Source organism: Echiichthys vipera (assembly GCF_963691815.1).
Source record: "Echiichthys vipera genome assembly, chromosome: 22".
Taxonomy (NCBI): Eukaryota; Metazoa; Chordata; class Actinopteri; order Perciformes; family Trachinidae; genus Echiichthys; species Echiichthys vipera.
Genome location: NC_139847.1, coordinates 9,459,821 through 9,473,586, shown reverse-complemented (window position 1 = coordinate 9,473,586; position 13,766 = coordinate 9,459,821). Strand labels below are relative to the sequence as shown.

At 38.5% G+C, this 13,766-nt stretch overlaps 2 protein-coding genes across 2 annotated transcripts; both read right to left on the bottom strand.

Moving 5' to 3' along the window:
* Positions 1–3,885: 3,885 nt before the first annotated feature.
* On the bottom strand, positions 3,886–7,770 carry LOC310963954 (zona pellucida sperm-binding protein 3-like; the record flags this gene model as incomplete). Its single annotated transcript, XM_083936911.1, has 9 exons — positions 3,886–4,006; positions 4,131–4,258; positions 4,729–4,811; positions 4,905–5,022; positions 5,190–5,364; positions 5,807–5,910; positions 7,067–7,185; positions 7,336–7,584; positions 7,765–7,770. 9 exons carry the CDS (start codon positions 7,768–7,770, stop codon positions 3,960–3,962), a joined length of 1,029 nt encoding a protein of 342 aa, XP_083793037.1. The 3' UTR covers positions 3,886–3,959.
* Positions 7,771–7,953: 183 nt separating this feature from the next.
* On the bottom strand, positions 7,954–12,341 carry cnpy4 (canopy FGF signaling regulator 4). The gene is made up of 6 exons (XM_083937039.1): positions 12,168–12,341; positions 11,223–11,349; positions 10,451–10,547; positions 10,103–10,225; positions 9,772–9,889; positions 7,954–8,353 (listed from the first exon to the last, which is right to left on the bottom strand). The coding sequence occupies exons 1-6, from the start codon at positions 12,271–12,273 to the stop codon at positions 8,250–8,252; spliced, it is 675 nt and encodes a 224-aa protein (XP_083793165.1). The 5' UTR covers positions 12,274–12,341; the 3' UTR covers positions 7,954–8,249.
* Positions 12,342–13,766: the final 1,425 nt, after the last annotated feature.

The window sequence follows — 13,766 nt, the reverse complement described above, 5'->3', positions numbered from 1 at the left end:
TCAGATGTGAACCAAAACTGATACAGATGGAAATATAAGAAAGAGAAGGCGGAGGGTGGAACGAGGGAAGACGCTTGATTGGAGAGGAGGAAACTTTCCCAGAGAAAGCAATAAAACTGATTGATGACTTCCCTCGAGGAATGTTTCCCCAGGTGTGCTTTGTGTGTGTGTGTGTACGTGTGTGTTTGAGTGAGTGTGTGTGTGTGTAGTAGTTACACTCCAGTGAAGAAATGCTATCCTTGGACGCAGGACAAGTGCAATAAAGTAAATTGAGGGGTGAAATAGCACGTTTATGTGTCAATATTGCACTTTGGCAGCATAAACACAAAAGGCACCAGAGATTTCAGAGAGCTGAGATGGAGGTGGAACCAACTCATTTAAGGAGTGATTTAACGAAAACAAATTGATAACAGAAATCATCGCTAAAAACGACATAAGAAAACGTCTTAATTCTTAATCGGACGCTTCAGGTGGTCTCTGACAGGTGCCTTGCGCTGCCAAAGTTTGCACCCTGCAGCTACGAGTCTGCTAAGAGACTCAAATCAAAATAAACAAAATACCACGAAGGTGTAATTATAAAAGTCAACATTAAGCCACCGTGACAGAGTAAGAGCACATTTCACAATACATGGGCGTCTGTTTGATGGATTAGCTGCTCTTGATATTAAAGTGCAACAGTACGGCATTTTACTTGAGTTGAATCATCCGATATGGTCATAATGATGCAATTTATAACAAAAATATAGTTATTTGCATCGACAGTCTACATTTATTCCTCAGCTACAGAAGCAAAGAAACATTGTGAATGCTCAGAAATCTCCAATGCATCAGTGTATCAGTGCCACAAATGAAATGGGCAATCTGGTGATCTGACATGTGACATTACAAAGACAATGAACGCTGGGAAACATTTAAAACTCTGGTGGAGATACAGTTATGTAGATTTCTAAAGTTATTCAACAGCTGAGATGAGCTGAATTTGTTTTTTTATCCCAATGTGATGAATGAGGAAGGTAACAGTAAATTAATGTGAAAGAATATTTATAATATTTAAAGGAAGGTCCCAAATGTTCACCTTGCAGCAAAAGAAATGAATTGAAAACACTGGGAGGATCAGTGTTAGGCCATTTAGTCTATAGAAGTTAATCATCTCCCACAACAGTGCGAACGAACAGTATGCCGATGACACTGTTGTATACACACGGGGACAGACCTTCTACTAATTAAACTGTGGGTGAAACCAAAGGCACAGCTTGCCAGCAGGTGAGGCAGGCAACTACTTGGGGCCCCGGGCCAGAAGGGGGCCCCTCAGGGCTGACAAACTTTAAACTACAGCAGTGACAATGTACAAAGTTTGCAATGACAGTAGCAGACCTGACCTCCCTAAGGGGGTCCCACCTGACTCCACCCAAGTTTTTATTGTTCTATTTATTTCTGTTTTTCCCATGTTTTTTTTTAATTGTTCATATATGTTTAAAATGACAAGTTTATTTTTTTTATAATTCACAATTTTGTTGTTGGTGTCAGATTATTTTCAACGTAACGGTGATGAACGCTGGTTCGAGGGGCCCCGTCTGAGCCGATAACATATAATTAGAGTTAATAAATTAGCTCAATTCACTGCGTGTTTTACGCCGGGATATCACCGCTCAGAGGCTGTAAGACGATCCTCTATTAACGTGAAGATGAATCTCACATGTCTTGTCCATTTCAGGGGTCGCCCCCCGTCTTCAAGGAGATCGTGTTCCCTCCCCTCTGACCTTCTCCACTGCATGCAGCAGTATGGAGAGGAAAGGGAATGATGGACAGACTTTTAGATTTTGCAACAGGCTTCTCTTATCAACTCTGGACATGAAAATGCAACATTAAAAATATGGCACTGTTCTTCAGAAATCTCAAGCATGATCTTGCTGGTAATTATGAAGGTTTTGTTCTAAAGCAACAGGACAGATGTCTGTAGAAAAAACAAAACTTTGACTGAAGGCTTTGGCTCTGGAGCACGGTTGGCAGAGAGCGCAGAGTAGAAGATTATCTCTGTTTCCATGAATCCAAATGCAATGTTTTTGTTTTTCCAAGCTTCCCTCGCTTTGTGGAGCGTTGACAGGTGCTGGATGGAGAGATGGGGAGCAAACTGTTGTTCTGCAGAAAAAGGGAAAGCACTCCAATAAAGCGCGGGTTAATTTGCTGTGTTTAAGGATCAAAAGTCAGGAGAAAAGATCAGAGTGAAAAAGCCTCGAGATCCAGAAATTCCAAAACACCCATTTATCATTGTGGAGCATCCTGGTAGCCTAAAGGTCTAAGATGCAGACCAGGGACCTTTTCTAGGCCAAGAACAACCACCTGTTTGTACAGAACATTAATTATTTTATTTTTTTACCATTATCCAGCATTACAAATTAAATAAAAGCACGAAAAATCCTAACTTTTCATTCTTGTTTTGGTGTTTGCCTGCAAAAACGTTCCCAGTTCCTTTTTGTTTTGTTTTTTCCTGTTGAATGAGAAACACATTGGAGGGAAAACAGCTTGTCTGACAAAAAAGGCAACAAAACTCTGCTTCAACAAGAGAGTAAAAGCTTCCACAGGGACAAAATCACTCCCAACGTCATCGCTCTGTGACCTGCCTACGTAACAGGGTAACAATGCTATACGCGCTCTCTAATTGTTGATCGTTTACAGATATTGATATTCAAAGCTTGTGTACATACTGTTAATTGTGGTGCTTTTGTATAAATGTAGCCTTGTAAATGTCTATAAAAGTGTATAAATACTGACAGGTTCCTTTGTGTACACCCTAATCTGCTCTATGTACCTTTGGTGCATACGCAGCCTTGATATAACCTATTGCATACGTTTAATATATCATGTATTTTCTGGCAACTATTTGATGCTGACGATCTGCAACAGGTGTGGTATGTCACGCACGTGTTTGGACATGCATTATGGGTATTTAAGATGGCGTCTCTCTGTATTTTATCCAAAGAGCCTGGTGCTTGAGACGTTACACAGTATTAAATCGCTCTAACAGGAGCTATTTGGTGCGCGGATCTATTTGTCTCAATTATATTTCAAGTTTTGTCTTGCAAGATGGAAAAAACCAACAAGCCATAAAGGGATAAAAAAAATTGTGTAGCAAAGATGACGGCTATGATGATGAAAGCGATCACACTGACCACTGAGATTTCTTACATCAGCCCAAAAGTACGTGTCAAACTGTGGCGTGATTATCAGGCGGTGTGGTCTGTAAAACTGGGCGACTGACAGGACTGCTTGGAAGAAGAGATCTTGTATCTTAATGGGACATTCTGGCTAAGAAAAGTATAAATACAAGGATTTAAATAGAATTGATTACAGGTAAAAGCATCAAAACTTGTTAAGATTTATTTCTTTTTACTATCTAGGCGCCCCACAAAATACATTAACCCTCATCTGAGGAAAAAAGGCTCAAAAAAGCACCAAAAAAGCATAGAAAATACATGTTTTGTTTTGGGATATTATCTGTTATTGTTACACCTGAAATTAGTCATTCAATGATTATTAGATTTAGATCCAAGCGTGTGAATTTCAATCCACTACTGGATTAAATAACATATATAAAGCACATTCAGATGCATCTGCAGGTCGAGTCTGCAATTAAAGCAAACCATAAAAGCTCCTGCAACACAATTTTATAACTTTAATTTTTTATTTCTTGTATTTTATTCCATATCATTTCTAATTGTTTTATTTGATTTGCCTCATTGCAGCCCTATAACGTTTGAATCCTGCTCAAACACGTTTGAAAAATGCTGTATAAAGAACATTTAATATTATTTGTTGTAAATTGTGAAGTTGTGCCAGCACCCCCACTCTAGTCTGCACATTATCATTAATTTGATTATATTGCACAGGTGCTTAAACATTTTTTATTAAGCTCAATCCCTTCAGCACAGATATTTGTGTTTTTCTACTGTAGCCAGCCTTCAGGGCAGAAATATCATCGGGCCCAGAGAGGTTTCTCTGCGCAGCTCTGCAAGGACAGAAAAGTCTGAGTGAATTTAACCACATTTATGAACCATGAACAGTCTGATTTTAATACACACGGTACTCAGTCCTAATTACAGCAGGAAAAGTACAGATATTAGATGAAATACCAGCGTGTGTGTGCTTTGTTTCGCTCCTCAGTGCTCTCTTGTGGTTGGACCTGGCACCGCTGCTGTGGTTTCTCTCAACTCTGCTGCAGCTCTCACAGACACGATCATCACCGTCCACTGACCTCCACCTGACACACACACACACACACACACACACACACACAGAAAGAAACAGGGCTTGTGACTGTTGGCCAAGATTTCACCGGAAATCCTCTTGTTAAGAACTTCATGCTGGAACAACTGATAGGAGGAGGGTTGTTTGGGGATTTCGGAAAGGAAGAGGTGACGTCACATCTCTCTCTCTCTCACACACACACACACACACACACACACACACACACACACACACACACACACACACACACACACACACACACACACACACACACACACACACACACACACACACACACACACACACACACACACACACACACACACACACACACACACACACACACACACACACACACACACACACACACACACACACACACACACACACACACACAAATTGTGATTATTTTTAAGAACAGATTCAGCATTTATCTTTTAATCGATGATGCAAAGAAGAGGGAGAAAACTGGATTAAACTCACCTCCCACTCATGAAAGAACAAGCCCTTTTCACTGGGTCCTTGTTTGAAACGGGCTCTGCTTCCAGGTAACATGTGATATATATCTACAGGGGACGGTATGTTTTTTAATATATGTTGTAGATGTGTGTATATAATTAAAAAAAACAAATAGAGAAACAAAGGAAACCAGTGCTGACAGTGTGTCTGTGGTCCTGGTGGAAGAGGAATGGCTCAAGTTGAATCTGGAGGAGGTGGTCCTGGACTCTGGGCCGGAAACGAGAGCTTGAGCCGCCCAGCTGTGAGTCTGTAAAACATCTGCAAAGAGCAGACGTATCCTTATCAGATTTAACCAGTAATTTGGGGGCATTTTTATAAGAACGGGATACAGAAATTGCACAGTGTGGGCCACCGAAATACATTCAAAAGGAAGTACTTTTCATTTGGAAAAATTAACTGCAGGAAGGAACTGCTGTAGGACTCACCCCTGGTGGTCTATGAAGGGGTATCTGGGGTAAGAATGCACATCAGAGGTCAGAGTAGCCACACAGCTGTCTGCATACACACGGAGAGGAAGGTGACGGTGATCGACAGAGGCCTCGATGTTGACCACTTCACCCAGGAAGTAAACGGATGACTTTCTCTCGTCGCTCCAGTCATCTGAGGACGGACACACCAAAATTATAAGTGTCTAGGGACTCTTCTCATGCTACTGCAGAGGTTTGGTGTTATTTTGAGCAGAATTAGTGGTTAAATAAGACGTTTTAATGCCTTCACAGCTAATCAGTGTTAGCCACGTCTGGATTTCTTCAAACATAGTTAACACATAAAAAAAACTGTCTCGATGGCTTATTTGATGAGTGTAAGTGCCGAAAAAGACCATGGGATGATTTTGCGCTGGAATTACACTTTAAATGGATCTTTCAGGAGAATATCATTTTCATTGTCAGCACACAGAGAAACTCTTTAAAACACCGGTTTATTCTGTGAAATAAGATTCTTATGGGGCATGGCTATAACTTGGATTTTAAAAAGATGGCTTACACTTGGGCTTTTTTGTCATTTTTTTTTTAATAGATCATCGATACTGATACTGACTCACCTGTCATGAGCCTGAGGTGGAAGTCCAGGTCCAGATGCATCGACTGGACGGGGATCGGGGGACTCCAGGTGGGTCTCAGGGCCCTACTGCTCACAGTGTACCTCCTGCAACGTAGAGAGAGTTCATCCAGGCAACATAACGACTTCCATTTCCATTCAGGAAACTAACAAAATGAAAAGTCACAGAAAATAACCAAATACAGTGCCTAATTAACAGGAAATCAACTAAAGTTTTCAAAGCATAAATGAAAGAGTGGCTACCTCTCTTTGGTAAAATATGGTGCCACCTGTCTCACTCTCAGATTAATATGGAAATATTATAAATGTGTTTGTATGAATTTACTTGTTGAACGAGGCATTACACGGTGAGCTATAAGGAGTGTTGCACGCCCACATTAGGAAGGGATCTATCCCGTGGCAGCGAGTGTTGTTTTGAGATAATATTAGGGTCAAATTGACCCATTTTTCTTATTGTAAAAACTAGAAACGGGTCAACTATACATTTTTTCTACCTGAAACTGAAAAGCCTTTATGTGATAAACATGTACAAAAAGAAGAAGAAAGGATTGGGCACACGTTCTACTATTTCCCACACACATTTACTTCCGTCACATGGTCTTCGGGTCAGTCACCCACACACAGAGACACACAGAAACATGCCCACACACACAACCACACAGATAATGTTACATTATTATAATCTAAGCACAGAGAAGCTGTTTGCACTCTATACCCTGTCATGTGTCCACCACCACAAAAAATAAATCACACTTCTATTGTTAATTGTGGTCCAATAGAGACTGCTCGCAATTATGTTATCTGTTAGGTTATCTGTATGGTTTGAAATTGAGATAAAGACAACATATGTTAATGTTTTATGAAGTAAAATTTTATTTCAAACTTGTTTTTTAAACCCCAAATATGTCCCAGGTCAATTTGACCCAAGGGTAACAAAAGTGGAGACCATAAAAGGGTTAAGTTGTTTTCTCTAGAAAAGTCTCCCGCAAAGTCTTAGAGAAGCCAAATCAGTGTTTCCTACGGCTTTTTCTTGATTTTAGCTTAACTTGGAAGGTTTGACACTTATTTCCCTTTTATTTTATACAGTAGATCATTTTCTAGGTATTTTATGTTCATTTATTTCCATGAAAATCCCTTTGTACCTTTGGTTTTGAAGAAGAAAAAAAAAGCAATTACATTTTAATGCCATTTTACCAACTGCGCACACACACAGCTCTGGAGAGCATAAAGTCTGTAAATGCACCTTCCATAGTGACACTGGACTGGAACAGCAACTCCTTGTGCTTGAAACATGTCTCCAGGTGATGTTGGAGGAGGGGAGTACAGCAGGAAGTTGTCATACAGCACAGCATTCTGGGTGAACTACACAAAGCATCATCATTATCAAACCACTAGGTGGCAGCATTAACCATGATCCAGCTGGGTTTTCTTCCACAGTGGTTTATATCAACATTTGTTTGCTCTAAATTAGAAAAAAAACATTATAATTTGATTATTAAGAGGCTCACCAACCGTCACTTGACTCCCACAGTCAGTCAGAGGCGCTGTGATGACGTACTCCCCGTTTCCGGACGCTCTGGCCGTGCAGTTGTCTGGTGCAGCACTGAGAGGTCCAAGCCTCAAGTGCGTGGGCTCCACATGAAGGCCGGGGTCAAACAGATAAGCTTTCAGCACAACCTCAAGACTGTCTTCATGACATTTCAACACAAATGTCTTGACCGCGTGATCTCCGACGGGATCCTCAAAGTCAGGTTTGTTTGTCTGATGCAAAGAGTTTGATTCAAGGGCGGCCAAGTCAGAGAAAGAGAGAAAAAGAGGTTTGGTTTGATAAGTGTAGCAACGAGTCACCGCGAATTTAGACAGGATATGTAGAGAAAGGGTAAAAAACACAAAAGTAGGAGACATCTTTGCATTGCCAGCTTCTCTTCTGACACACCTGACACTCATTGTCCTTGATGAGTGACCTGCAGCATCAACTTAAGACTGAAAAATGTGCGTTCATGTTAATTTAGGGCATTTCTTGTGTCACAAAATGCAGAAAAAAATAAATATCCAAAGTGTTGTATAAAAAAAACATTTTATTCACAATGGAAAAATGTACATATTGCATTTAAAGTCTGCAATGTAAAAATACTGATATGTGCCATATAATGTTGGCATGAGTAGAGATGTAACAGCGAGGATTTGAACCTCAATGCAAGTATGTGTGTTTAAAAAGGTGCGGCAGTTCTTAAAAGGCTGAGATCCTTTATATAAAAATAACAGGAGAAATGTAATGTTAAGGAGTAATTTCACACGATTAGAACCCTCAACGTAAACTCGAGGACCAAGATTTGGCACCAGAAACATAATAAAAGTGTTGCTTCGCAGCCAAAAGCTAAAATTGAGGTTATTTTGTTGCGTTTCTCATTTTGAAAATGTTTTCCTCAAAGTTCCCCGGCGTCGTGTGTTTTCTTCTTCTCTTCTGTGCCGTGGCTTTCTGCCCCTTTTTTAGTCCCCATGTCGCCTTTCCACGCCTCCTTCATACATTCTGAGGGAGGGAGAGAACAAACACCACATGAGAGGAGCTTCATGGTGTATTTTCTGCAGGGAAGTGCAGAGTTCACTTCTAATGTTCAGTGAGTTCATGGGATTAATGTCACAGAACTTTTTTAAAATGTATTGATGAGCCTTTTAATATTTGTAGCCTCAATGTTGCATGAGACATTAGCAAAACATGCTCCCAACCTGAAGTAGAGATGCACTGCCTGCAATTTCCTTTCCGATTTTCTTTCTTACTGAGAACTAGAACTGTTTACTGTAACTAACGCGGAGATGAGGCTTGCTGAATCAGTGTCCTATTTAAATCACTCATTTTAATAGACTTGCCCAAGTAAGTAAATATGGAACCTACTATAATTATTTCTTTTCTTTTCTTTTTTACTTAGGCTTTTTTACGACTGTGGCTCAGTGGTAGAGTGGATCGTCCTCCATTCGAGAGATTGGCTTTTAGATCCCCAGCTCCCCCAGTCCACATGTCGAAGTGTCCTTGGGCAAGACACTGAACCCTGAATTGCTATGTAAATGTGGTGTGAATGGTTAGATTAGATGGTATGTAGATGTCCACTGCCATCAGTGTGAATGTCTGTGTGAATGGGTGAATGTGACAAACACTGTGAAAGCGCCTTGAGTAGTCAGAAGACTAGAAAGGCGCTATATAAGTACAAGACCATTAATTTACAGATATGTATTTTGATTTTGTATATATCAATGCACTTTGTAAACTGCTGTTTTTATAGGTGCTATATAAATAAAGCTACTATTATTATAATCATAACTAATTGTATTAGTTTATAATAAAAACACTATTAAATAGCTTCACATTTTCTCCAAAACGGCACCAGGTTACAGGACCTTTCCTCACTCAAACAAATCTCAAAATTTAACAGAAAGTGTTCCAGTGTTACTGGACAAAGCTTTTCTGTGCAAATAAAATCCAACTAAAAATACATTTCAGTATATTCCCCTTTATCTGACATGTTTGACCAAAAGAAAACAGGTGTATGTAGGCCTAAAGACTCACCTACTTATTATCTGTATATCTATTTATTCATATAAAATGATTTGAATGAATCCGTATCCATTTACAAGAATGTAAACGTGTGTATTATAGTAATTCTCACTCCTGTTGCGAATGGCGTCCTTCTAACAATGCAATACATTTGAATATATTTCTGTCTTTTTCCTGATGGTCTGACTAAGTGTCTGAGAAGTCGCTTAATCTCGTGAGAAATTCGCCGGCGACAGTTTGTGGCTGTGACGATAGCCGTTACTGAGCGCGCCGCTTGTAAATTAGACCGGCACAGAATTTGATCGTCCAATTTCGGTCAGCAGGCGATCCACTGCCGCATCTCTACATTGGAGTGTAAACTAGCTTGCTTTACTTTCTTCGCTTCGCGCGTCATCTACCTTGCTCTGATGTCTCGAGGACGTGTTTTTCGCAGAGGAAGTTCTCCAGCCTCTGGTCCTGATGATGGAAGTACCAGTCCTCCACAACCTCCTCGTACTGCTCCAGCATCGTCTCACACTGAACAACGCACAAACATTTAGGTGGTTAAAAGTAGGAGTATTACTGCTCCTACATTTGTAATGTTAACAAGGGGTGTTTCTGGTTTACAGTACAGCTGTTGTTGTTTTTTAGACACTAAAAAAAAACAAACCCTCCTTTAAAATGAAAACACTGCAACGTTTGATTGTGTTCATTCACATTCACAGCCCGCACATACACACATCCTCCTACCTGTTTTTTCATGTCTGACACCTCTACAGAGGGTTCGTCCCACAGCTCAAACGGCAGACCCAGATCCACTTTAACTCCTTTGTGGACCAGGTTCTTCAGTGTGGTCATGGTCTGACTGGCACCCTGCAATACACACACACCAGCTAGATGTCAGTTTTACACACACACGCACACATTGATTTAAATGTTGAGTATGAGCATTAGCAAGGTTTTAGGGGTAGATTTCTCTGCATGTGAATGGGAAACATGCCACCTTAAAATCTAAACATCTGCTAAAAACAAAGCCATTTAAACCTGTGTAATGCGTATGAGACCTTTTTTTTAAAAAAGCAGTCAGAAGAACGTCACCTTGGCGTATCGGAGGCTGCCAGGCCTCTCCGCGTGAACGCTGTACTGCAGGATGCGTTCACATATGTTGTCCACCGCCTCAGTCAGCCGGGTTTCCCTTCAGTCAGCGCACAGGTTTTAATGCATACACACAAACATGAGTAAGAGCTGCAGACTTTCTAGCAGTTTAAACGATGCAGATGCAATGTGTAAAGTAGCATTTCTCGACTCCACAGACAAGGTTAATTTTAAGATTTTAAGATTTTTGGGCTATTTTGCTTCCTTAACATTTCTTCTTTTGGACTAATTGGAAGAAAACAACAAAAATACACATTTAGGTGTTTATTTGACTTCACCTTGACTATTTGCATCTACAGATTCCTCTTAAATTCACCAAAAGTTAGCACTGGAAAATGCCTCATTTGTATATTTGAGAAAACTTGCAATACAAAAATGTATGTGTCTTAATGTAAATAATCAACTGGGGACGTTTGGCAATATCTATAATAATAATAAGTATAAAGAGATATCTCTATAAAAACCATTGACTTTAATATATCAACAAAATAAAACAAGAATTTTGAACCTGGCCTTAATTCAATGTTCAGATTTCTGTTCAGGGAATGTATGCGAGTAAGCACATATTTCACAATATAATGCCTCATTTGCATATTTAAACATATCATTTCAGAAAACTTGTACTACAAAAAATAACCGTCTTAATGTCAGCAATCAACTGGGAAAGTTTTTTCCTCTATGGATCTGTAGTTGCTCCCCTTCAGGGTAAACTTACGAGGTGTTGTACTTAATCTTCCTCTTCCTCTTGCCCGTGTCCAGCACTTGTCCGACCTCCAGGACTTCTTTGGACCGACCCGTTTTCTCCAGAGCGTCCTGCAGCTCTACCGTCAAAAACTTACACACTGACAGGACAAACACAGAAATTAAACCTTATCAGAAACCATTTTATATTTACATGCATGTCAAAGAGTTTTATTTATTTTTTTATTAATATTTAATCTTTGTATTTATTCATTATTATTCAATTAAAAATGCTTTTGTCTCTTGTTGTTTTTCTCTCCTTTTCCAAGTATTAGAGTTGGATGGTATGGAGGACTAGACACGACTTAAGTCTCAATAAATAAATAAATGTATACATAAATAGATACAGGAAAAGATGAATAAATAAATGCATAAATAAATAAATTAATTAATTAAGTAAATGCATAAATAATGAAATATGTAAATAAAGTAATTAATAAATACATTTATAAATAAATGTATACATAAATAAATACATGAACAAATGAATGTATACATAAATAGATACAGGAATAAATAAATAAATGTATATATAAATTAATACATGCACAAATGAATGAATGAATAAGTAAATGCATAAATAAATAAATGAATAAATAAAAAATGCATGGATAAATGTATATATAAATAAATAAATGCATGCATAAATAAATAAAATAATAAATTAATTAAACTACATTTATTTATTTCTCTTTCCATATGTTAATGCGGAAGAGGTCCCATTTATTCATGTGTCTATTTATTTATTTCAGCATGAATTTATTTATTTCTGTATTTATTTATTTATTTCTGCATTTATTTATTTATTGAGACCTGAAGTCATATTCAAACCTCCATAGTTGTGTGGGGACTAAAACAATATATAAAATAAAATAAAAAAATAAATCATAACAACTGTCGCTCTTCTTCTTCGTCCTACCTTCGCATTTGTTCGGCAGCCTCTCTTCTTCTTCTGCTTCTTCTTTTTCTGCTGCTGCTGCTGCAGAACAGCCGACACAAAAGAAAACCAGTACAAACAGTTTCATAGCAACAGTTTGTGCTTCAACATTCAGGGGAAATTGAAGTTGAAGTTAAGTTAATGTCCCTGCGGCCACATAGACATTTCTTAACGGGAACTTGTCACTGCGCATGCGCCGAGTACCCCCCGAACAGACAAGAGCAGTCGATGCCTGGTGGTTGGATTTCAGGGAAACTATCGATGGAAGAAAACAGTAAGCATGTACTATTTATTGATTATATTATACTTTTAACTCATCCTTCACTTATTTCATATATAATTCAATTCAATTTGATTTTATTTACAGTTCCAATTCATCACAAAAGTCACCTCAGGACACTTTACATATGGAGTAAGTAAAGACCGCACTCTATGACTTATTTATGATGTTCAGAGACCAAACAATTCCTCCATGAGCCAGTCTTGTGAACACAGTGGCGACGAAAGCATTGCCTTTAACAGGCAGGAGCGAACAGACCCTGACCTGTTGTGGAGGAAGAAAAAGAGAGAGAAAGAGAGAAAAGACAGACAGATGGACAGAGAGAGAGACAAAGAGAGACAGAGAGACACTTCCAGAGATACAAGCAACCACAAAAGTAACAGTAACTATAATAATATCTATAGTAATGTAAGACTTACATGTTATGGAAGTTAATATAGTAGAATAGTAAAAAACAAGTACAGTAAAACAAGGATTTTGAACCTGGCCTTAATTCAATGTTCAGATTTCTGTTCAGGAAATGTATGCGAGTTAGCACATATTTCACAATATAATGCCTCATTTGCATATTTAAACACATCATTTCAGAAAACTTGTACTCCAAAAAATAACCGTCTTAATGTAAGCAATCAACTTGGAAAGTTGTTGTATTTAATCAATGGACAGATGGACAGAGAGAGAGACAAAGACAGACAGAGAGACACTTCCAGAGATGCAAGCAACCACAAAAGTAACAGTAACTATAATAATATCTTTAGTAATGTGAATATGACTTATATATGATGGCAGTTAATATAGTAGAAGAGTAGAAACAAGCACAGCTAAGGTGATATGACAATGATAATAATTATGGTGGTAAATATGATCAGTGATGAATAGTGGTAATAACAGCTGCGATACAATGATAAGTATGAGTAATAATGTTTTTATAGCTACAAATGTGATGATGAGATGAAAGACTGTATCAATATGTCAAAACTAAAACAACTCTTTAAAGAAAACATCTAACTCTTATGGAGCACTGGATTTCTGTTGTTGTTGTTGTTGTTTTCTCTAGCTCTTGTTCTTCTCTTGGTTATTGTTTTGCTGTCATTTGTTTTAACCCACGAGCCAAATATTAGGTACGGACTGATTCAAGCTGAATTTTTACTTTGTTTATGATTAATAATTACAAATATTTTTTTTAAAAATAAGACGGGGTAGGATCCGAGAAGGGTTTAACTCCTTCCTATCCCTTTTGAACATGAACTTTATTATTTGAGTTGTGTATTTCTCCCTTAGGATTCTGAGGATCCCATCTG